Source organism: Sciurus carolinensis, chromosome 16 (assembly GCF_902686445.1).
Source record: "Sciurus carolinensis chromosome 16, mSciCar1.2, whole genome shotgun sequence".
In the NCBI taxonomy this organism is placed as follows: domain Eukaryota; kingdom Metazoa; phylum Chordata; class Mammalia; order Rodentia; family Sciuridae; genus Sciurus; species Sciurus carolinensis.
The window spans coordinates 14,091,743-14,116,481 of NC_062228.1; the positions used below are offsets into that span (position 1 = coordinate 14,091,743).

Sequence of the window (24,739 nt, forward strand, 5' to 3'; positions counted from 1 at the left end):
GTACGGTTTCCTCTTCTGCTCTCTGTACATTGCTATCTGCTTCTTTGTTGGCTGCGCTCTGGAACACTCGCCGCTCAGACTGCCTAACACAAGGACAAAACTTTGAAGTAAAAAATATGTCTTTTGGTATATGGAATTGTCATTAACAGTGGCCTCTCTGCTTGCAGAAGAAGCACATAACAACCTGGGAATCTTTTGTTTTACTCTTTCTTTTATTAAACTAAGTCTTGTTTGTTTAAATCAGAAACAAATTCTCAAGTAACAAGAACCCTTTCCCTTTTTTCTGCATCAGCAGTGAAAGGGCATGTCTTTGGATTTTATTTAAAGCATGAAATTTCTTTTTCTGAGAGAGGAAAGAAAAAACACAAATACAAAACCAAAGGCCAAACCCCTAACCAAAACTTTTTTTTTTTTTTTTTTATAAAGAAAAGTACACAACCCAATTACGCAAACTGAAACAAATGCTTTAGTTTAGGAAAAGAATATTTGAAGCATCTACCAAACAAGGAGGAAAAGAAGGGGGTACAGAGAAAAGCCAAAGGAAGGATAAATAAAAAATAAATTTACAAGGCTACAGACAAAGGTAACTAGAATTATATGCCTTTAAAAAGTTTCAACTCCCCAACCAAAAATAATCTGTGAGGATCCTAATGACCCCTAGAATCCTTTGAAATTCTTTCTTTAGTTTTATAAAATAATTCTGCAGCTACCCTCTAAGAAATGAAGGCAGCTACCTTAAGTGGGAGATTCTGGGATGGGAGTTGGGAGGAGGAAAGAGAAAGTGGAGTTTAGGGATGGAGGGGAGAAAAGTTTAGGCAAATCAACGGATTGTAATCTATCTGCTAGGGATGAACAAGACGACATCAAATGAGGAGCTGTCAGCTGGACCATACAAAAAGCTAAATGTACACAAAAGGTTTTTCCTTTTAAATCTACCATACTGCTTCAGTTCATTTCCAATGCAACAATCTACTCAACACCAAAAATGGTCATATCTATCATAAATACAGAAAGTCAGTTTTTTAAAACTTATTTTTTTTAAGCTACAAGTCCTCAACACTCTTTGTGTGTGTGGGTTTTTTTTTTTTTCTGAAAGTGGGAGTGCTTAACTTTTCCCCTTGAAATTGGCTTCAGCAGAAAAGCTATCCTTAAAAATCCCCAGAAAGCTAAAGCAGTTCACATTGTTTTTTCTCAAATACTTTCTGCCCATTTTTTTTTTTTTAAATTAACAAAACAAAACAAATCTTTTCTGGAACCCAAAAAAAAAAAAAAAAAAAAAAAAAAAACCACAACTGAAAAAATAATATATATATAAAACAATGATTCTGAAAACAGAACAAAGTGTGAGCGATTGACCTGAGAATAAAAAGACATTACATTTCTTTTTTTTTTTTTTTTCTTTTAGCAAGCCATTGGTATCTGAATGCTAAGATAGCAAGAAATTTAAAACTGCAACAAGGTGGACTGCTTTCCCATACAGTGCATGCCGGGCTCCTCTGTGCTATCAAGGTGGGGCGTTTATTGAAAAGGGGCAAATATACAAGGGGTTTAAGCTCCGAAGACATGGGGGAGGCCCTGCGGACTTCTGTTTCCCAGACCAATAGTACCTTCAAAAGGACACAATGTAACAGGGTTAGGGGTTTTTTTTGTTTTCGTTTTTTTTTTTTTTTTTTAATATTAAAAGAAAAAAAAAAAAAAAAGACGAGAATGTAAAATCACCGGCATAGATAGGTATATGGGAAAACAACCCACGCTTTTTCTTTTTTTTCCTTTTTTTTGTGTTTTTTTGTGTGTGTTTTTTTGTTTTTTTTGTTTTTTTGGTTAGAAGCTTTGGAATTGCAGTCAGTCTATTTTTGAAATTGGTTTGTTATTAATTTTTTTTTATTTAAATTCATTTGTTTGTATTGTTCATCTTCAAAGCTTACAATCTGAAGGTGTCCGTTCCTACACTGGTCAGACCACTGTCCTTGGGGCAGCTGGGGTCTTTGGGACCCTCCACCGGGCTCGCCGGTCCGTCGGACTTTTGGCTGAGATCCGTGTCAGACTCCTCCGAATAGTCGTCTGTTGGCATCGAGGGCTGAACCCCTGAGGTGCTGCATGAACTTGAGGTAACCGTTGAAGATGAGGAGAGAGGAGGGAAGGGGGCGGGCTTCGCGGCCGAGGCCCGCGCGGCCACCGGCCAGGCCTTCCTGGGGGCGTGGGGCGAAGCGGGCGGGGGCGCGGGCGCCGGCGGGGGCGGGGGGCTGTCGTTTGAGTGGGCGGCGGACTGCGAGGTAGATGCGGTGCTAGGGTCGGGGAAGCAGGCAGAGTGAGGTAATAGACTAGGGTGCTCTTTGGCGTTTCTCGCTGCTCTCGTGATTGTTCTGTGTTTGTGCAAGGCCGACTCGAGATGTTGACGCAGAGCTTCCTCCCCACACAGCGCGCTCTCGCACGCCAGGCAGTGGTACGAGCCGCCGCCGCCGCCACCGCCGCCGCCGCCACCGCCACCGCTCCCGGTGGGGACGTGAAGCACCATCTCTTGCAGGTTCACCACAGACTGGCCGAAGAAGCAGAGGGACTTCAGGTGGCTCCTCGCCGCCTCCTCGTCGCCGAAGCCCGCCTGGCACTTGCGGCAGACCAACTTGTACTGCACCTTTGGAACAATGAAGGGGTCGTAGAGGGAGTCCGCACTTTTGCTTTCTGCTTCTGGCTCTTCGGGGGGTTTCGGCAGGAGGGGGGACACCTCGCGGGGGGCGTTTTTCTGCTCTTCTGGTTTGGGGGATTCTTTGGCAGGGTCTTTGTCTGGGGAAGCAGCCCCCTGGGGGACTGGGGTTTGGCTTGCTTTGGGCTGCTGCTGCTGCTGCTGCTGCTGCTGCACTTTCTGCTGCTGCTGCTGCTGCTGCTGCTGCTGTTGCAGTTGCCGCTGCTGCTGCTGCTGGATCGCCTCCTGCAGACTCTGCTGGTATTGCTGGTACTGCTGCAGTAGGGAGCCCGGAGACAGCCCCATCAGGGCCTGCGACAGCGCAGGGCTGTAGGGGAACAGGCCTTCCATGCCATACATAGGCTGCAGGTACCCGCTCTGCAGGGCGCCAGGGATCTGGGGGGCATAATAAGGAGAAAAGCCTGGTACAAAGTAAGGAAGGAACTGGCTCGTGAGCAGTGCTGTGGGGTCTGAAGTCAAGGCTGCCTGCAGGGCCTGCAGCTGAGCAGGGTCCACTGCATACTCCATGGCGGGCAGCGGGGCAGAGAGCGTGGCTGCAGCCGCCGTGGGCGCCTCTCCTTTCTCCTTCTTGGGGACAGGCAGGGGTTCACCTTTCCCTTTGTGTGCCTTCTCCTTCTCCTTTCCTTTCTCGCTGTCTTTGTCCTTACGTTGCTGCTGCGGTGGGAGCTGTGGGGTGGGGGGCAGCTGGGCTGCTGGCGGTGGGGGAGGCTGCTGCACCTGTGGCTGCTGCTGCTGCTGCTGCTGCTGCTGGGGTTGAGGGGGTTGCTGAGGGGCCATCGCCATGGTGGCTTGTGCTGGGGTCGGGGAGCTCAGCGATGCTGAGGACGGTTTATTTGGTAATCCAGATGTGGGGAGGCCAGGGGAAGGAACTGTTGTGCTGGGCAGACCCATCAAGTTCGGCTTAGGAGACGTTAAAGCTAAAAGGATGGAGACAGGAAGAGAAAGCACCAGTTAGTCCAGGGTGGCGAAGCTGAAGCTCAAGACGTTTCACCTGTGTCACTGGCACAGTCTTAGATGTCAAGGTTTCAACCTGAAAGATTCTCTCAACACCAACATTTTCAACAGAAGCATCCCACCAGGCTCAGGATTGGGTAGCTGAGCATTTTGATCAGGACCCAGTCCTGGGTCAGCGCCCATCCTTCCCCTTTCAGCTAAACAACTTCCAACACCTTCCCACCCAACATGCCACACCCGCTAGCTGACATTGTCCTTGCCATGCACTCCCAGATACCATTGGCTCTGCCCAGTGCAATTAGTCTGGAGGCCGCAAAACTAGCTGTTTCCAGCTGAGGCTCATTTGAACCAAAGGCCTTCATCAAAGCACTACAGAAATAGTACAGCCACGAGGCTCCACCAGAAGTTGTCTGGAGAAGAGAGCCAAGGCAAGAATCCTGGCAAGGCACCAAGGCCGCAGCAAACAAAACAGGCTCTATACATGCTCTTCCTCTCTGACCTCCATTGCTGCAACTGAATGGGTGCTTTTGGAGGCCAGAGGAGAGGACGATGGGAGTGTGTGGAGGATGGGCCTGGGAAGAAATAAACACACAACCCACTCAGGGAAAACTGTGCCAGTGCCTTGGCTCTGCTAATGTGCTCCAAATCTGTTGAATAAGGCTACCACCTCTTCCTGCCCCTGTGTGAAGGAGGCCCAGGAGGGTTTCAGATGCTTAAGGAACCAGTCGCACAAAGAGGAGAAAAGCTGCATCAGAAATAGAAGAGGGCAACGTACTGACACTGACAGTTCCCAAGCCCTGACCACGGGTTATGGGCCCCAGAGGCCTCTGACCATGTTGGCAGGCCCACTTCAATCATGCTCAGTCCTGAGCACCTCTGCTCTCCAAAGCCTTCACCCGGCCCAGGGCCTCAGTCCTCCTCAACACACACGAAACACCTAGAGGGTGTGTTTGGTTCCAGGGTGATGGGAGGAGGGTGCTGTGGCTATACCAAGCTCCAGGCATGTCCAGAGCAGGGTGGTGAGGAAGGACAGCGTGCTGGATGAGGAAACGCTGAGAACAGGCAGGTTGGGGAGCCCAGAGTGCACAGGCGATGGCCCCCAGAACTCTCCATATTCACAACATCGGAACCGCTGCTCGGCACACATCCCTTCAGGGATTTTTCACAAAAGAATATCGACTTTTACACCAGAATGTAAAATTTAAAAAATCTTACAGCCCATTAATATTTCCTGCCAGAAAGCTGGGGCAGGAGTTCCATAGCATGACACTCCTCATGATAAAACAACCAAATCAAAACCACTTAGAGCCCACACCTGGGTGAAGGCTATGGTGATAACCAGCAAGAATGGTCCAATGTTCCCTTGACTACCAAAACCCTTACATTTCAGGTGAAAATAAGGTTGCTTCGAGTTGCCAGTCCCAGGAAAACATCTGCTAACGCTGGATAGCACAAGGACGCTTCTCTTAGCATCACATAATGGATTCTTCCAGAACAGCAGAAAGGGAATGCTGAAAGTAACTCATCCAATTTCCTCAATGCATATAAGCAACTGAAACCAGAGAAGTGACTGACTGATTGTACCAAAAAACATTCAAATGCTTGATGGTTAAATTGGCATCAATGAGGCAGAGACAGAATGGATTATGAATTCTAAACCCGGAACAAGGCTCTTTCTGTCTACCACTAAGCAATGGGCCTGCTCCATGTTTTAGGTTTGAAGCCAGAGCCTGAAGATCCATGGGGCAAAGGGGGAATGTCCACAGACGCCCCCATTCCCAGGGCTTCAGGCCTTTGAGACAATGATCAGGCAGGTCAGGAGGCCTTAAATCGACTTCAAGCATGTTCAACCAGTGGTCAATCAGGGAGATTCAAATTTTAAGAAACATTTCCCGAAGCCCTGACACTTGCCAAGCTTGCGCTAGCCACACTATTAGACACAGTAGCTCAATGCACTCCCACAATAATTCTGTGACCTCGGTTTTCTGTAAGACCAGAACCAAGCAATATATTTCGTCACCCTGAGTCTTAGTCATGCACCTCTGGAGTCAGACTGATCCTGGGTGGATGATGGCTGATGCACACTGGCTGTGCAACCTCCGATCCACTAACTGCCCTCTCGGAACCCCAGTTTTCGACGATAGATATTACAGGGATCAAATGAAAGGCCATGTACAAAGAGCTCAGCATTGGGCATGACATACAATAGATAGTTAATAAACACAAGTTCCTTTCCTCCCATTCCAGATCATGCTCCTGAGCTGCAGTACGATCAGGTCTGGCAACTGGGGCACATCTGGCTACCCTGACTGATCAAGAGCACAGCTTTCTATCTCGAGTCTGCTCAAGCGGTCAGAACCTAAGTAGCACTAAACGTATACCTGTTGACTGACTGGCTCATATTGGGTGTTGTGGAAGGAGCACATAGCACTGGGAGCCCGGAGGCCTGGGTGGGAGCTCTGGCTCCTACCCTAGCTTGTTGAATGGTCTTGACCTCTCTGGGCCTCAGTTTTCTCATCTGTAAAACAAGGGGAATACATCAGACATTCTGGTTCTACTTTGTTTTCACATTATTAAGATATGCTGGGCCTTCCCAAGCCCCTGGGCCACAAGGATAATTCAGTGCCTGGCACTTTCCATAGCTTGTTTCCTGGCTTCTTTCCGGCAGGCCTAACATCGTTCTGTGGTGTTACTTGCCAACACATATATGCAATGACTGCTCTGCTTTCTTTTCTTGTTCTCTTTGGATAAGAAACTGGGACCAGGAATTCACTACTCTTTTGTCCTGGTAAAGATGGCCAAAGCTGTAAAACTTGGGAGTTTATTCAGTCAGAAACTAGGGCTGCTTTGGGAGGTGGCAGAGCAGCCTTGGCCCTGGGAACAAGGGCACATTTTGAAGACAAGAAGGCCCTCTGAGGAGCTCTCCTTTGCTGGGCATGCACTGGTCACCATAGGCTGTTGTGTACAGGGTCTGGGGCGTGGGACTTGCTGACTTCTGCCAAATCCTCACAGGACCCCGTAGAGGAAGGTCCAATTCAGGAAAGATGGCTGGATCCAGAGAAGCTGGGTAAGGACAGAGGAGGACAAATAAGACAGGTATGGAGGAAGAACTGCAAAATTTCCTGTTGAGAACATAAAAGCAGGTATTTATGATTGTAAACAGGTGGGAGGGAGGAAAGGGAGATGGGCAAAAGGAAACGAAGGGGTGACTGAGGATGTCTGAAGTGTGAATTAGTACCTCTGGAAGACTAACACATACGTGTCAAAACTAAGGACCACAGTGGCAAGTACAAGATTCCTGGTCAGTGCATTCAAGGAGAAAGATCATCTCCTTAGAAACTAGCATAGCTACTGCTTTTCTGGCTAGAAGAGAACCCTACGAGTAAGAAACCACCACAGAAGAGCTTCTTCCTGATAGCAGATCTACCATAGCAGTTCTCTAAAATGGATGGCAGGGACCCCAGGTGAGGGCAGAGAGTTGATTTAAATTCCCCTGGGCCAGTTTCCATTGGGTACCATCTAGACTTAGCTAGGACATTCAGTTGTCTTACATTTGCAACAAATACCGAGATGAGACTGGCATTTCATAGACCCACATGGAAGGGTCTATGATGGAAACCTCTTGAAAATTCCTTAGGAATCAATATGTCAGGTTCTTCCCTAGAGCACACACTCTGGTTGTGCTGCTGAACATAAGGCCTAAGGGTGGTTTCAGAGGAGAATGCTCCAACCAGGAGCTCCCATCCCTAGACTTGACTGGAAAGGCCAAGAACCCACTACACACTGGCACTGGGGAGGTGCAGCAGAGGGAACTATGTTCCTGCTGCTGTCAGAGAAGCAGAGCGGGAAGCACCCTGCTTGCTCAGCACTCGAGGCTTTGGGTGGTCACCACGCAACAAAACACTAACTGAGCTTCCATGCTGAGAAGAATCACCTAGAACAGAACCCACCTGTGTTGGATGGAGTAAAGCCTGGCAAAGAGGGGCTGTTGAGGCCGGGGAGCAACACGGGAGGAATGCCCTGGAGCGCCGGATATGCTGCAGGAAGGTTGAGGGCCTGGAGAGGGGCGTTGTCAAACATCCCTTGCTGCTGAGCTGCCAGTCCAAGGACCTCATTGGCCTTTTTAATCCGGTCCAGCTCTTGCTGAGCCATCAACTGACGTACAGTGGCTGGGTCAAAGTACTCTTTCTCCTTGTCCAGCTGGCTTCCGATGGTGTCTTTGACTTTGGAGATGTGCTGTTGGGAGAAGATATGGTCACGTACAGACAGCCGAGCGCTGTACTTGATGCCACACAAAGTGCACTCTGTTTTGGGTCCCTCGTAACTGGTTTGGTTTATCCCGAAATGCTTGGCCATGCTTAACTTGGACTTCTTTTCTTTTGCCCGGGCGTTCTGGAACCAGACCTGAACGACTCTCTTTGGCAGTCCAATGTCATTGCCCAGGACCTCACACTCGAGCATAGTGGGCGTCCTGTAGTCATTAAAGCACGACTTGAGGACCTTCAGCTGCAAATTGGTCATCTGAGTGCGAAAACGTTTCTGCCCGGGCCGATCCCCGCCGTCACCGGATTTGCCTGCGGAACCACTCACACCGGGACTCGGGGAGCAGGGGTCCGCCAGGCTTGAGGTTTCACTGTAGTCCACTGTACCTTCGTTGTCGTATTCCTTGCTGTAAAAGCTTGGGGCTGGGCTGACCAGACCGGACGACAACCGATCTTCGTACTCGGACATTGCCATCATGGCTGCTTTGGTCAACCCCTCGCTGGGTGCAGAAGATGATTTGGTTTCCGTTGCTATTCCCGTGGCGCTATCGTTGTCTGCGTTGCCCTCGTCTCCTGTGGTGGTGTCCGTGATTGCGGTGTTGACAGAGGAACAGTCATCATTGTCCAGCTTAGTTTGGTCAAAGTTTAGATTAACCGAGGACATGGAGGGGCTTTCAAAGTCTTCAATCCCTTCCACCTTGATGGAGGAAGGGCTGAGAAGAGTTCTGGGAGACAGCTCCATGGTTTTACTCACAGGTGAGAGGGGGACACCCTGACCGTCACTACTGCTTGGGGGCAGGTGGGAAAAGCTAGTTCCATCAAAAATATCTCCTTTCATCTGGAGTCCCCCATCACAGTCCAAGAGCATCGCCGACAGAGTGAGGTTGTAGCCAGCTCTCTTGGCCTCATGCCAGTGCCGGGACCGGATATGAGCCTCGAGGGCAGTCTTGGCTTTGAAGAGCGCTCTGCAAAAAGGGCATCGTCTGTGGGCCTGGGCCGGGCCCACAGCCCGGAACTGTCCCTTCCTTTCCCGAGCTCGGGTGTTCTGAAACCAGACCTGTACCACGCGTTTCTTCAAGCCCACCTCGTGCGCGATGTGGTCCAACATCTTTCGAGTTGGATTGGAGTCCAGCAGATACTTCTGGTAAAGAATTTCGAGCTGTTCCGGCGTAATGGTGGTCCTCAAACGCTTGTCCCTCTGCGGCTCCTCCCCTCCCGTCCCGCTGTCATTTTCGCCAGGGCTCCCGCTGGCCTTTTCCTCCAGCTTCCTCTTCAGAGTGTTCATGGTGGAGGTTGGCGTGGAAGGAGAGGTGGCAGAGCTGGCGGGAATCTGAGGGATGGCCCCCGAGAGCAGCTGGCTGGCCAGGAGTGGGTTACTGGGGTCAAACAGCATGAAAGGCATGTCCAGTGACCTGTCCAAAAACTGGGGGTGGATGAACTGGTTCTGCGCACTCAGGAAGTGAAGCTGCTGATGCTCCTGCCAGTGCTCAAACGATGGGAACGCCAGCTTGCACTGGTCACACTGGTAGGGGATTAGCTGAGGAGGTAGGTTGGCCAGCTGTTGAGGAGTTGACGTGTGGAGGGGCTTGAGGGGCAGGTGGGAGAGCTGGGAAGGACTAGGGCTCGACTGGGGCAGGGGACACTGGGGAGGGGGCGCTTGTGGAGGAGGCTGTGGCAGGGAGGGCGGGGCAGCCAGCTGTGGGAGCTTTTGCTGGGGTGCATTCATCTTCTGCTCCGGCTGGTCTTGCTGCTGCAGCTCTGGCTTTGGTTGTCCTTGCTTTTCTTGGGTTTGGTTCGGCTGTGCACTGGGAGGGTCAGCCTGCTTTGGTTTCTCATCACTCGCTTCTGCTTTTGAACTGAAGGTGGCCAGGTCGTCGGCCTCCGCCGTAAGCTGCAGGAAAGCAGAGGGAGCTGTGTTGGCCGACGGTGCCGGGGCACTGTAGGCCTGTGAGGGCATTGGGGTGCTGCAGGAGGAGCTGGTGGGGGTGAGGATTTCCATGGCATCCATGGAGTCCTCGTTTTGGCTGTCGTCCTGCCCCTCCTCATCCTCGTCCTTGTAACACAGCTTCTTCTGGTGCTTGATGAGATCGAAGATGCGCTGGAACACCAGGCTACACTTCCTGCACTGATAGTTCAGGTTGCTCGTTCGAATGTACCTGTCATTTGTGAGCTCCCGCCGCTCTCCATCTTTGCCCTCTCCCTGATTCTCATAATTTTTCCTAGCCTTCTGCCGGGCATTCTGAAACCACACCACAATGACTCGGGTTGGGAGGTTCAGTAAATTCGAGAGTTGCTCAAATTCATCGTCCTTTGGGTAAGCATTGGCATCAAAGAAGTCCTGGAGGACTCGCAGCTGGTAGTCAGTAAACCGTGTTCTGGAAGACCTCTTGCTACCCCAGTACTCCTGCTTCTGCGGTTCTGGGGAAGGAGGCCGGGAGTCGATCTTGAGCTCCTCCAGGCTGGTGATGGGAGGGTTGCTGAAGTTGTAGGGGGAGTCCTTGTTACGCTGCCGCTCTTTGAAGAGCGTGTTCCTGAACCAGTGCTTGATCACTTTCTGGGGCAGCCCGGACTTGTCTGCCATCTCTTTGATCTGCTCCTCGCTGGGGGAGTTGTTAATGTCAAAATACTGCCGGAGCACTCGGAGCTGGTCATCGGTGATCCTGGTGCGAGGCCTCTTGTTCTGCTGCTGGAGCAGGGTTGGATTGAGCTGGTGCTGGTACAGCTGGGCCAGGTCCGCGGGCAGAGGTTCCACAGGGCCGAGCTGAGGGGGCAGCTGAGCTGGCAAGGTCTGCAGCGGCATGGTCTGCATCATCAGCGGCGAGAAGATGGGCAGCTCCATGGGCATGGAGAGCTGGGTGAGCGGCACGGAGGGCTGGGCCGGGGCGATGGTGGGCGAGGCGATGGGCGGGGCCGAGGCCGGGAGGGCGGGCGTGGAGGCCGGCTGTGGGGGTGCTGCAGGAAGCGGGGGCGGCGGGGGTGGCGGGGGCGGAGGCGGGGGCTCTGGGGTCTGGGGCCTCAGAGGGTACAGCTTATCATAGTGCTCTCGGTACTGTTTGGCAAACCTCTCCAGCTGCTTAAAGGGAAAGTAGTTCTGATGAACATGCTCTTGGTGACTCTTTAAGATCAGGATGTTGGAGAAGAGCTTGCCGCAGGAGTCACACTCCAGCTTCTCCAGGTTCTCCCCCTGCTCCGTCTTCCCACTCTTCTTCTGCACCTTCTGCTTGTTCTCATTGTACTGAATGACCAGCTCGAAGCCGAAGTTCTCCAGCAAGGCCTTGGTGGCATTCCCTCTGGCGTCCGAGGCGATGCGTGGAGGAAGCATAGAAGGCTCAGAGCCAACCCCTGGTGCCGGCTCTTTCTTCTCTTTGGCCTTCAAGGCGTCTGGCAGCAGCTCCTTCGGTCCTGCGTTGCCTTCTCCCCCCTCGGCACCCTCCCTTTCTCTCTGGTTTTCTTTCTCCTTTTCTTTGATGACCAATTTGTTCTTCTTTTCTGGGAGCTGGCTGGGCTGAAGGAGGGCAGAGTGGCTCTGGGACAGAGAAAGTTGACTTGGCTGTTGCTGCTGCTGTTGCTGCTGCTGCTGCTGCTGCTGCTGCTGCAGGATCTGCTGGTGGCTCTGCTGTGGGATCTGAACCTGAGCCTTCAGGTCTTCCAGCAGGCCGGGCCCTGTCCCTGTCAGCGTCAGCGCCCCGCTAGTCACTGGCAGGCTCACCTCGGGGTTGAGCTGGAACTCAGCACTGGGGATGTAGAAAGGGAAGAGCAGGTGCTGCTGCTGCTGCAGCTGGAGCAGGGTCTCGGTGGTCATGGGGAAGTGAGGAAGGAGCGTGGGATTGAAGAGCTGAGACTGGATCAGGGCAGCCTGCTGCTGCAGTTCCTGCTGCAGGTGGGCCTGAACTTGAGCCTGGGCCTGGGCCAGTGTCTGTGCTTGTTGTTGCTGTTGCTGCTGCTGTTGTTGCTGCTGCTGCTGCTGCTGCTGTTGCTGCTGCTGCCTGGAAGCAATCATGTCTGCCAGCTTCTTCCGATTGGCCTCCTTGGGCTCTGAAGGGGAAGTGATGTTGGCACCAATGGGATTCCCGAGGGGCAGCATCCCAACACTCTCCGTGGGCACTTGGCTCAGTAAGCTGGAGCTTGGAGTGATGCTGGCACTACTTGGATTGGTGGTGGTAAAGGTGTTACTACTGCCACTGGTGCTCACGGGACTTGGTGTGGAGGAACTCAGCGGGATGCTGCCACTACTCCCGGTCCCATTACTGCTACCGCTTGCAGCCTCCAGCTTGGCTGCTCGGGCTTTGGTTTGATGCAGCACAGACCTCATGTGGATCTCTAGAGTGGAACTCTGGCTGTAGGCCACGTTACAAGTGTTACACTTAAAAGGTTTGTTGTCTGGGCTGCTGGTGGGTTCTGGCTGACCAGTGGCTGATTCTTGAAGGGCTCTCTTTAACTTGTGCAGGTGGGAGACCGAGTTGTAGTGCACCAGCAGTATGTTCTTTTGAGTGAAAGATTCCTTACAGACGGTGCACTTGTACGGGCGAGAAGGGTCTAGAAACTTTTCCATGGTAAAGTTGGGGCCTTTTCTGAAAGGCAGAGCTCTCTTTGGCTCTGAGCCTGAATCTTCTTGTACCGACCCAGAGTCACTGCCCGTGGGGCTCTGTTTATCTTCCAAGTCACTCTCTTCCTCCTTGTCTTCTTCGACAATTATGGTGTGATCTTCAGCCAGGGTGGGGTCTCCCATGGCCAGAAGGTCCCCATTGGCCAGAAGGCCACCATAAAGTTGCTGAATGTCGGCCTCGCTCAACTCCAGGTGGCTTGTTTCAAGGTGTTTCTTCAGAGCCTGGAATGTTCGGAAACTGCGCTGACAGAGACAGCACATGGTGGCGGCTCGGATCACGTGGTACTGAGAATGCAGCTGCAACTTTTCAACGGTCTTGAAAGCCAGGCTGCACTGATTGCAGCGGTACTTGTACACGTGGCGATCTGACACGGGCAGCTGGGGCCTCTTGGCATGTACCTCGTTGAAATGTGTCTGGAGGGCAGCGGAAGTCTTGAAAACCTGGTTGCACCCTTTTTTCCAGCAGAGGAAGCCCGAGTCTTCTCTCACAGAGCTGGGGTCAGCCGAAGAGGGTTTCAGATCTCCGCTGTGCTCTGTGCTTGCGGATGGCAAGATGTTCTTTCCTAGATCCTCTGAGGTTTCTGGAAAAAAAAAAAAAAAAATCAAGCCCAAAGATAAAGAGGTCTTGTTTCCAGGATGGCACCCAGAGCCACTATAGGCTTCACAAATGCAGGAAGTGCCCAACCCGATCAAGAGAATCTGCACAGAGCTGATGGAGTGCATATTAAAAACAGGGTACACGTGAACAGAGATGAATAAAAGGATACAAAAGTTTTATTCATAATAAGCCTATGTCATTATAGAACTAATAGTCTTCTAAATAATATTTAACTGCTTGACTCAGAATTAGTCTGAAGGTTACTGCTCTTGGGGTACTTGTTTACATTCATCTTTTATGTAACAAGAATTTAGCACAGCAGATGTGAATTAATGCTGTTCTAAGTTGTGAGGAATTTATAATAACTGTCGTCCACCATAGAGAATTTTGAATTTTACTTTCAGGCCTTTAATTCCTTGTTATGACTTTTGATTACCATTCTCTATTCAATAAGCAATGAACATTAATGTGGCAAATTATTAAAATACATTAGGTTTTCATCTACCATGAGACCATCATACCCATAAATACCCCCAACCCTTTTCAGGTCATCTGTCTACTGTCTAGTAAGAAAAAAACCCCAGAGAAAGAAGCCTGGGCACTGTGTGGCTGAACTCTTCCTCACTTAAACCTTAGGTGCCTAGAAGAGGTCAAAGATGTAGGACAGTGTCACAGAGGTCTAATGATTCACCTAGGTAGGAACCATAGGGCGGCATTGGCGACTGCAGCACAGGTCTACGACAGTGGTCTTTCCAGACGCACCTCTATGCTTCATCATAAGACAACTAATCCAGTACGCCACAAAGACCTGATTCACAAGCCCCTAATAACTAAGTCCTCAGAGATCCAGTGTTTAATGGTTTAAGATGGCGGGTCTGTAGGCCCACTGGTTGAGTCTACTTATGAACTCCCGCTGGTTCTCAGACAGATTTCTCTCACTTTAAACCCTAAGAATAATACACAAAACACATGCCAGGAACCAGAGTGTTCATCTCCCTGTGACCTTCATCTCCCAATCAGGTACATTCAGCTTCGGAGTAATGCCAAGAATTCCCTGCCCCGTGAAACTTATGGCTGTGGATTCCATCTTGTCTCCATTCACGGCAGTTAAGGCTAAAGATACTAACCAGGCTGCTTTCCTGCCTCTTCCACACTGGAATTCCCATCTCGGTCTGGAACAGCTGCTGGCAGGAACATGCTGCTAGGCATCACCATCTCAGGGGTGGTCACCTGAGGAGGGAGAGGCGGAGACACAAGGAGAGTCAAAGAGAGAGGAAAGAGACACAAAAGAGGAAAGGTTGGAAAATTATTTAATAAGCAAAATCAGCCTTCACCAGTGTAAAGCTGGAGGTGTCACTTTTCATAGCTCACTGAAGATTCATGTTTATTAGACAAAGCTCACATCAGTCAAAAGTGTTTCTACGGTTACATTCTGGACATAATTAGCAGTGCACACTTGAAGAATAATCTTATTATTAATATTTTTCCTTTATGCAGAATTTTGACTTTGATCACTGACAATGTTTTGTCATGGGCTGTGAAACTTCTCGTGCAACCAATTAGGTAGATAAGTTGAAAGACCCACCTTAAGCTGCTGAAAACATAATAAGGGCCCTAATTAAATCATACCGAGTAAAGTACACTGTAATCTTGAAGCAGGGAGCATTGTAGTAGTGTTTTCAAAATGTATTCAGGCAAGAAGAGGAGGGGAGGAAGAGTGAAGGAAAGGCTAAGGAGGAGAGGAGAACAAAGGCGCGGCTGAGGACATGCAGACACTCTGGCAGATTTTCCAGGAAACAACATTTTGTAACCCTTTACAAGCTGAGATCAAGTGCAAACAAGCCTTTTTCATGACTCACTGAAGTAGGATTTCTTCTGGAGCCTTTGCCCGAGGTGTATGACATCAGAGGCAACATCTGCCCAGTGTCCCAGCCATGAGTGGGATGGCCCCACACTGACCAGAGCCGTTACTCCCTAATACAGCAATTCCATAATTAGCCTGGATCCAAGCAGCTACAACTGTAGGTCAGATCCTTGGACTTTTCTCTAGGCCTCCGTCCTAGAGAGGAGGCCAGAAGCTTATCCCAGCAAGTCATCATGTGCCCTGTGTTAAGGTGACAGGCATCCCTCAATATCTAATGTAAAGAGAAAAAGTTTTTTGTTGAAAAAGGAAAAATACCAAAGGCCGAATGTTCTCTATGGTGTGTGGATGCTAATTCACAATAAGGGGGTGGGGGCTAGGGAAGAACAGTTACTTTATATTAGGTAGAGGGGAGTGAAGGGAGGGGAAGGGGTGTGGGGGTAAGAAGGACAGTAGAGTGAAACAGACATTATTACCTCATGTACGTACATACTGCATGAGCAAAGTGATCTTACAACATGTTCAGTCAGAAAAATGAGAAATTCCACTCCATTTATGTATGATTTATCAAAATGTAGGGGCTGGGGAGATAGCTCAGTCGGTAGAGTGCTTGCCTTGTAAGCACAAGGCCCTGGGTTCGATCCCCATCACCCCCCAAAAAAAGTAAACATGCATTCTACTGTCATGTACCACTAATTGGAACAAATAAAAATATTTTTAAAAAGGAACATTAGCATCCTAGTGACCCAGGAAACTGAGGCAGGAGGACCTCAAGATCCAGCTTTGGCAACCTAGAAGACCCCGTCTCAAAAAAAAAAAAAAAAAAAAGGCCTGGGACACTGTCGCACATGCTCCTGGGTTCAATTCCCAGTAATGAAGGAAAAAAAAAAATCAAAAACCAAAACCCCCAAACCAGCAATACCCGTTTGGCTGCTCTGGGGTGGGAGGCTTAGGGGACAAACATAGATTCAAATGAATTAGAAATCATCTCCCATTTCATGAAAGCCTGAAAAATGGACTGACTTAGAGGTTACAGGAACTGCAGCCTCCGCTAACCTCTCTACGTGGTGCCCAGCCCCACCCCGAGGCACTGCTTTCCCAAACAAACTTGACTTCACTGCAGTAACATTTCCACTTTCAGATGCAAAGACTGGACTTTCCAGATTTTTGTTCAAAATTAAGCAATATTTTAAAGATAAGTTTTAGTGGCTTGAAGTCCCTGCCCTGGCTCAAAATAGCTGCTGACATGCTCACTAGTATCACTAGTGGCTCGACAACCAGCTGAGACCAAGACAAGCAGCATCGACACCAAAAAATTAACTCCCCATCACATTTAGGGGTATGAGAATTTTTTCAGCCATCGAGACACTGATACACACAGAAGTTAAGCAACAGGCACTAGAGAGGAGGGTTCGAGGAGGGTTCTGAGACGCCCATGTTTGCAGAGAGCAGGTGTGTGGCAGGTGAACTGAGACCCGGCTCGCCTGCTCCCACAGACAGCTGCACCCTCGCACAGAGCTCCCGGCAGCCGGTTAGGGTGCGCTGCTGTTGAATCGTTAGGAACGGGGTAGAGATTGCCAAACTCATTCCATCTATTTTCTTTTTAATAGAAAGCATTTCTGACCAGTGCGGCTGGGAGTCCAGCGGGAATCCAAGAAGTGAAAGGTCACCGATTAATTTATCGTCTTCAGCTGAGGGGGAGCACGAGGTTGGGGGTGAGAGGGGGAGAAAAGAAAGGAAAAAAAGATTCCCCCCAACCTCCTTTCCTGGCTGTGGCTGCAGGATCAGTCCTTTCCTGGGATCTTTAGGAATTATGAAAAATGAATCATGAGAAATAAAAAAAAAAAGCCCTACAGAGTAAAAAAGAATAAAATTATCTAACACCTCAGCTGCACATCATTATAGAAAACTGTGGGCTTTTTATACGCATTACAGTAAGGCAGACATCCCCTCTAACAGACTCAGTACGACGGATCAGTAATTGTTTTCATACACTTTAATTAGAAAAACTCAGATGGCTATGCATAATAATGGAAAAGAGAGACTTTTGCACTTGAAAGGTTGAAGTCAATCAAGTGTGAATGACGGCAAAAAAGAAAAAAAAAAAAAAAGACACCAATTCATCAGCCCTCTGTTGTCTCGCTGCGACTTTAATCATAATTCCTGATTGGGATTCAAGAAGGCAGTAAGCAGCGGTTCTTTGTCTGCCTTCACCTTCCATCAATTAACTCTCCCCGAAATATAATCATCAACCTCACATGCTCCTCTGCATCTTAATCTGAGCCTCCAAACCTGGAAGTCTTGCCCCATATGTGTTTAAGTAACTACTTTTATCCACCTGCCTCCTCTCGTCTATGGGATGTGCAGCCACTCCCTGAGGCAAAGGAAAAATATAAAAAAAGGCATGGCATATGACATTTGAACAGGCAAGGAATCTCCAGGAGGGAAAAGGAAGTTTCAAGAAAGGAAATCATCGTAAGGACCTAGAAATGGTGGGGTAGGTCTGCACATGCATCTGGAGAAAGGCTGAGTGTGGAAGCTGCCTCGCTCCACAGGCTACGGGAGACCCTGCACCAGTTCCCAGACACCAGTGATCCCCAGTGAGTGCTGTTCCCTCCCCTGCCGGCTTCCAGAGCTTTCCACTCCAAACTTGTGTGCCTTTTCCTAGAGAGCCATCTACCTATACTGTCAGCCGAACTCACAGAGGAGTCCTGCTCAATGAGGGAAAGGAGGGACCCAAGGCAGTGTACCTGTGTCACCTGCCTTGGCACCACCTTTGTTTTCCAGTAATATCTGGCTACCAGACTGCATGGAAGGTTGACTGTCCCAACCCCAGTCTCGGATGCACAGCTGATGCTGTGAAAGTCAGTCATGCAACTGTGCTAAGTGCAGTTCCTTGTCACCAGGAGCACTGAACATGTAGACTTATGAGAGGACAAAACCAGGACCATTTTAAGTGTGCCCAATCTTCAAAGGTAACTGGATCCCACCGCCAGCTCCCCTGTATCGACATCATGTGCATGAACTGGCTCTTGCTCTCGTCCCCTGCTTCCTCTTTCCATTTGCCCACCGTCCTGCCCCATCCACATCCCCAGCCATAAACTCAAAAATCGAACAAAAAGTTCTGAGCTCTGGCCAACACACAATCAGCTCAAATTCCTACACGTTCAACAATGACTGTCCCATCTGTGCAAACTGATCCTAATAATCCATACATCTGTAAACACCGAATACATCCAATTATGTTTCCCACAATCTACTAGTGGGCCCGAGGAATAGGAGAAGAGACGTAACAATGAAAGTTATTCTGGTTAAGAAAACTCAACTGATCAGAAAGCATGGCTTCCTTGGAACTTGGGGAGTCTCAAGATTGACCTTGGCCCTGCAGAGAGTGATCTTCAGGGCAGCACATGTTCCTCCTACCTCTTCTGAGCCAGGTCAGCTGTGTTCCTCACAGAACACGCAAAGTGATGAGAACACAGGGAGGAACCACCAGCAGAGTCGGGAGCTCCAAGCCTGGAAACTGGCTCTGCCATCCTCCCAGCAAGTGAAGAGACTCACGATTGACAAGAGAAACACGGGGCTCGGCTCCAGCTGAAGCAACTCTCAGGTATCGTCACAGACACAGAACAGTTCCCAACTGACGCTAAAGACATTCAAGCCCAAGGAAGCCCTGGACAGCTCGGCTGTTGAGAAGCAAGGACCTCCAGGGACTCTGTTCGTCCATTTGTCGGAGCTCCATTGATCAAACACTGGACAGTGTTCCTGGTCTGTTCTCCTGTGAGAGGGAGACAAGGCCCGGCCCTAAGAAGCTCACCATCCAGAATACGGTTTTGAGGTCCTGAATCCCTGGGGAAATTTGATGACAGTAGCAGACTCCAAGAAAAATACTTTCACATGCAATACTGCAGATAATTTCAGGGAGTCAGGGGTCCCCAGAGGGCAATACGTTGACTCAAGGGAATTACCCTTGATCAACTGGGAGAGGTGACACATGTTCATAAATACTGACTTTCAGTCTCCTCATTTGGTTCACCATTGTTTTGGATTGTAATTTAATGCCTTTCAAGATCCTATGAGGTGAGTGAAAGCCCCAAGGACATACCTTACAGAGCCTAGAGTTTCAGATTTGGTTCTGGTCCCCACTGTGACATTTGGGAGGGGCTCGCTGATATTTACTCCTTCTTGAGACAGGCTGGGGTCAGAAGGAATACCAACCCACTCCCCACCCCAGATCACAAATGTGGAATGCTCAAGCCCAACACGCTGTGCAGTCATGGTCACACTTCAGGATTATTCCTGCAAATTCACCCCGTAAGGCCACCCTCAGACAGGCTGGCCTAGGATGGATCGGCACAGCCAACGCACTCCACGCATGCTGGAAACCTGACTTTCTTAGAGAAAGCCTTGAACCTGGTTTCTCTGAGACCTTCCTCTTTTCCGCCAAGACCCTCTTCTCCTTCGTCTTGGCCCTGCTCAGGAAGTGGGGCTTCTTGGGGAAAGGCCCACTCCTCCAAGGAAAGTGTAGATTTGCCAAGGCCTAGATTCCCCAGGATTTTCAGTGAAAATCAATAGAATGGAGCATCTCAGGCAGACAGGAAAAAGGAAGGGAGCCACAGGCACAGACTGGCACAGACCTGGCCAGTCTCCATACCCCTGTGAATGAGGTGCTGATTCTAGCCCCAAAATTTAAGCACAAAGTTAAAACTCAACTGCTTTTGGGGTTGAGCAATAAAGCTAGTGGTCAGTGGTGTAGGGAAAGCTGCCTCCTCCAGTAAGCACAGGTACTCACTTCCTCCCTGGACAGCTGCTGGGCCACTAGCTGGTTTCTGCACGCCGCAGCCAGCAAACCAGGGCACCTCTTGGCAGCAGACATTTGGAGGGTTCCCCTCCTTACTGCCTTCTAAACATGCAGGTTGGCACTGGGTCACAGCATCTGGAAGACCCAGTTTCTTTGTTTCATCTCCTCTTTTTAAATTTACTTTAAAATTTTTAAAATTGACACGTAGTTGTACAAATTTATGGGGTACAGGATGAGGTAGGCTTAGTTTACTGATCAAATAAGGGTAATTAGCATATTTATCACCTCCAACATTTATAACTTCTGGTGGCAAAACATAAGAAATCCTCTCTTCCATTTTGAAATACACAGTATTTTGGACTATGGTAAGCCTTCTGTGCAGTCGAACATCAGAATGAATTCTTCAAATCTACCTGACTCTGCACCCATTGGTGGGTGCCTCCCGGCCCTCCCCACCCATTTCCTTTCTAAAATGGTTTCTGTGTGCTTGTTTATGTGCTTCTTATTGTTTTTAATACATAAAATTCACAGGAAAAACAAAACAAAATAAAACTGCAGGCCATGTTAATGTCCGTGTGGGTCAGAAACAAATGTAGACCAGAACCAGATTTTTAAAACTGAGAAAAATTGAAAAAAAGGGGAGGGGGAGGAGGCAGGAAACACATGAACAGTTACCACAGTGTGTGTGCACACAGAGAAGAGCTGAGAAGGAGAATGAATTGGAGAGAAAAGCTTCATTAGACTCCGAGAGGCAAGCAGTGGCAGTATACCAAGGTCACTTCTAATTTAGACCATCTAATTGGCAAACAGGCTCCAAATGGCTATCATCTCACAGGGCTTGGAATTAATGAAGCCCGATTATTTTCATTACTTTCCTCTGAGATGGAGACAGAGTGAAAGAGCTGATACCCAGGTGGGTGTGACAGCCCCAGGGCCAGTGGCCACCAGAGAGGCTCCGAGGGGTGGGGGCAGAGCAGTGGCCAGACAGCCAGCCTGTCCCAGAGACTCACAGAGGCCCAGGCACACACAGAGCATAGAGAGTCACAGACACTGACTAAAGATCACAGGAGACAAACTACTGCTCCCAAAAGAAAGATCCAAGAAATGGCAGGCGAGGCCAGAAGCACGGAAGGGAAATCTGAGCATGTGCAAAACACACCACATAGCTAAGTACTACGGAAGGGAGGAAAGGGGGCTCTGAGGCTCAGGAGCCCATCCTCATCTCAACTGTGAGGTCCTATTTTGTTAAGTGATTAAAGAACAAAGAAAATTTCCCCTTATTAATGATCCAGGATCCCAGTGGTATGTCCTGTCACTTAGAAAGACAGTGATCAATTAGAATAATTTAAGAGTATTGAAATGCATGGTAGGTGGTCTTTTTCATTCTCATCTAGGGGCCAGAAACATGCACCCCATGTCCGCAACCTCCTTCCCCCAAAGGCAGAGAAAATAAGGGCACGGAGCAGTAGCTCCTACAGCTCCATCAATGTGAAATCTCTGGCTTCTCTGAAAATAGGTGAGACTTGGTTTTGTGAAACTGACATGGGGGTGGGGGGCGGACGGCCAGGACTGGAGGGGCACTTGTCTCATCTCCCCTAAGCTTTATAGATTTCCTTCTTTCATATGACGTGTACAAAGACACCATCTGGAGCTGTTTCCAATAGGCCGAGCAGAAGGATGTGCCGTGGGCGCAGTTTCCGTCGTGGAGGGCCAGGCTGCAATTGTTCCTGGTGAAGAATATTTTTCAAGCCCCCTCATGAGTAAAAAGAAGGGGGCCCATGGAAGACATAGATATGAGATGCAGAGCATAAGCAAGCAGCTGTTGCCATAGCAACAGACATATTAGACACTGCAGGTTCCTGAAAGCTGTCTGATAAGGTATTATTAAATGAAGCCTCCTCAAAATGCTCTCCATTTACAACCGAATGGGAAGACATTGTGTAGAAAGTAATCTATTTCCATTTATCAAGGTGGAATTTACTTTTAGAAAGACTGAAACCCAATTCAAGCTAGATCCTGGGACTTTGGACCCAGACCGTTAAAAATATTTACCAAAATTTATAGCCTTGGACACACCCCATGTCTGCCAGGAATTGACTACCTAGGAGAGTTCGCCAGCCTCTCCTATTCTGCAGCCAAAGGCACCTAACTCGGCCACCCATTGAGGATGAAAGAAGACTCTCTCTGCTTGCTGCCATTCAGAGGTAAAGCAGACACAACTCTGTCCTCTTGTTGGACAAGAGGACAACTGGCCTCTCTTTAGGGATGGATATGGTCTAGAAAATGGAGCTCAGACTTGAGCATTTCTCATCAAGCTGTGTTCAGAGTTTCCTGTTCCAGCTGGCTGGGAACAAACAGATAAATTGTCAGAGAGCCTAACCAATACTTTCCCAGGGCTGATTTTCTAATAAAATTATAGTAAAACACCCTCCAGGGGCGTGATTTTAACCACAGGTTCATTATCATCACTTAGTTGTAAAACACTGCAAATTCCGTTTTAACACCAAACTTTTGAAGGAAGGATGCTGGCATCTGACCAAGATCAGTATCCCAGTCCTTAAACAGGATTCCAGGCGTACCCGGGGCATGGCTACAAATTGCCCTCTAGCCCTAGTTGCTCATCTTTTCCTGCTGAACCCAAGGATTGAGGTGGAAATGCAGCATTTGGCTCACTGAAAACCATCTCATGTCTGGGAACCAATTTCATACTGAGAGCCACTCCATCTTCCCATGCATGGAGAGTGCCAAAGCATCCTTCCACACACTTCTAAGTAAAAAGCAGAACACTTCCATGATCATCTTTCCTGCATGTCTCACAACTTTCAACTTTATTTCTGAACTAACTCTTTTTCTCTTTGCTAGCAAATTCACTTCCTACAACCAACACATTTCCCACAATGTGCACATTTTTAATAAATGTCTAGAAAACATCTTCCCTGTCTGCTGTGGAAAGATGTCAGGCACACAAGGGTCTCCACACCAAGTGCCAAGCACAGCCCCTTCTGGGAGCAGTTTCTCCCACGTGATTATGTTACTAGTGGTTCAAGAACAGGGATCACTAACCAGCTCCCTGGCACTGTGCACACAATTCTGTATTTGCAGAGTACTGGATGGAGAGTCTATAACAGTGGCTATGAAGTTTCAGCAGGCACAGAATGGCCTATTATGCTGTTCTAATGCTTTCATCAGTTGAAAACCCAAGGCTGAATATTTTTTCTGATATGCAGATGCTAATTCACAATAAGGGGGTAGGATAGGGAAAAACAGTTACTTTATATTAGGTAGAGGGGAGTGAAGGGAGGGGAAAGGGTATGGGGGAAGGAATGATAGTAGAATGAAACAGACATTATTACCTCACATACATACATGATTGCATAAGTGATGTGATCCGACAATATGTATAATTGGAAAAATGAGAGATTACACTTCATTTACGTATGATCTCTCAAAATGTATAAATGCACTCTACTGTCATGTACAACTATTTAGAACAAATAAAAGACTTAAAGAAAAAGATGTTGGTTAGTGGGTAACTTCAAGAAATATCTTGGGGCCTGGTACCCAGCAATAATACCCTGCTGTTGACACTGATAGTAAATGAAGAAATGCTACTATACTGTTACTATAACAATATGACAAAAAAATGTCTGAAATATAATTTGCATGCCATGCTGGCCCCTATGCATGTAAAAATAAAATTTTTACTGTCCAATGTAAACCAGTCATGCAGATTACTATTGGCCCACAGTCCCTACACTGGATATGGGATAAATAGCAAAAATAATATGAGCAAAAGAAAAGCTGTAGTAAGTATTGAAAATGCTTCCCTGCTCACACTTCTTTTTGTTCCTTCAGGCTCCCAGGGTTCCAGACCATCTGCTAGGCAGCAAGATGAGGCCTGGGAAAAAATGCCTTGTTATTTCCAAGAGGCTGGTGAGAATGCTGGAGAGGCCTGCAGCACAGAGCCACCCACCGATGGGACACCCGCTCCACTTACAGAGAATCGTTCCACAGAGTTTACCAGCCTCTCTGAAAAGACCCATGGGAAGTGAATTTACACTTGAGAGACGTCTGGAAGAAGCTCATGCTAGGTCGCCTCCGAATTTCCCACTGGCTGATAAAGTTCTCTTGACGCGTCACCAGTGGTGTGTTCTTCACGACTAAACATCACCTACAACATTATTCATCAGTTTTACACCAGCAAGTGGGATTGGAAACGCCTAGAGGTGATGTGTCTGTGACCTGCACATGAAAACATGCCATTCTGAGCAGACTGGCTTCTCTGGGAATCTTCACATGAAAAGGCAATCAAATGGCTTCTTCTTATCTTATTCTTATAATAAGAATCTTATCTTATTCTTATTATGCTGACATAATACTAAGTTAAAGGTGAGAATAATTCTCTTTGGCAGTTTTTTCTAGTGAGCAGAGAAGGACTTTCTCAGTAGCCCCAGCGTAGTCAAAAGCAGGACATTATTATTACTCATAAGGATTCTGAAAAGTTTTCACATTATGATTAGAATTAAATCTTTATACTAAACTTTTGGGCCATGTTTATAGTGACCACTCGGAGTCATTCCCTCAAAGCCTGCAGCTGTGGGAGCAATGTGCTCACATGTAAAGATCACACTCAAGAATCACCAAGTGACAACTTTCCTTCTTGATACTACTGTGTCCATGTGAGAAACTCCCATATTACTGGGCTACACCTGGAGTTGGGTATGTGGGTTTAAGTCTCCATTTTTCCTTATCTGTTGATGGGAACCTGCGGGAACTCTCTCCCCTCCCCCCCGCCTGTCACAGCAGGAGTTGTTATGTGAATGAAGGAGGCATAGTGAATTTAGGAGCGACTGAGAGCCGCTCAGTGAAGGTTTGCAGAATCTGAATGAGGGTCTCTTCCCATAAACGGAGAGCCATTCCATGCCTCCGAATCCCGAGGGGACAATAAAGGAGGTT

At 48.6% G+C, this 24,739-nt stretch overlaps 1 protein-coding gene across 4 annotated transcripts in view; it reads right to left on the reverse strand.

Moving 5' to 3' along the window:
• Positions 1–1,298: 1,298 nt before the first annotated feature.
• Zfhx3 (zinc finger homeobox 3) overlaps positions 1,299–24,739 on the reverse strand; it is a 264,272-nt gene continuing 240,831 nt past the window's right edge. For 3 of the 4 annotated variants that reach the window (XM_047527802.1, XM_047527801.1, XM_047527803.1), the window contains 3 exons: positions 14,249–14,351; positions 7,606–13,104; positions 1,299–3,618 (listed from right to left, as the gene is read on the reverse strand). In XM_047527802.1, the coding sequence (XP_047383758.1) occupies positions 1,922–3,618; positions 7,606–13,104; positions 14,249–14,351 (7,299 nt within the window). In that variant the 3' untranslated portion in view covers positions 1,299–1,921. Of the gene's footprint in view, positions 3,619–6,036; positions 6,174–7,605; positions 13,105–14,248; positions 14,352–24,739 lie in introns of all 4 variants that reach the window. The other variant, XR_007105362.1, reaches the window with a different exon arrangement.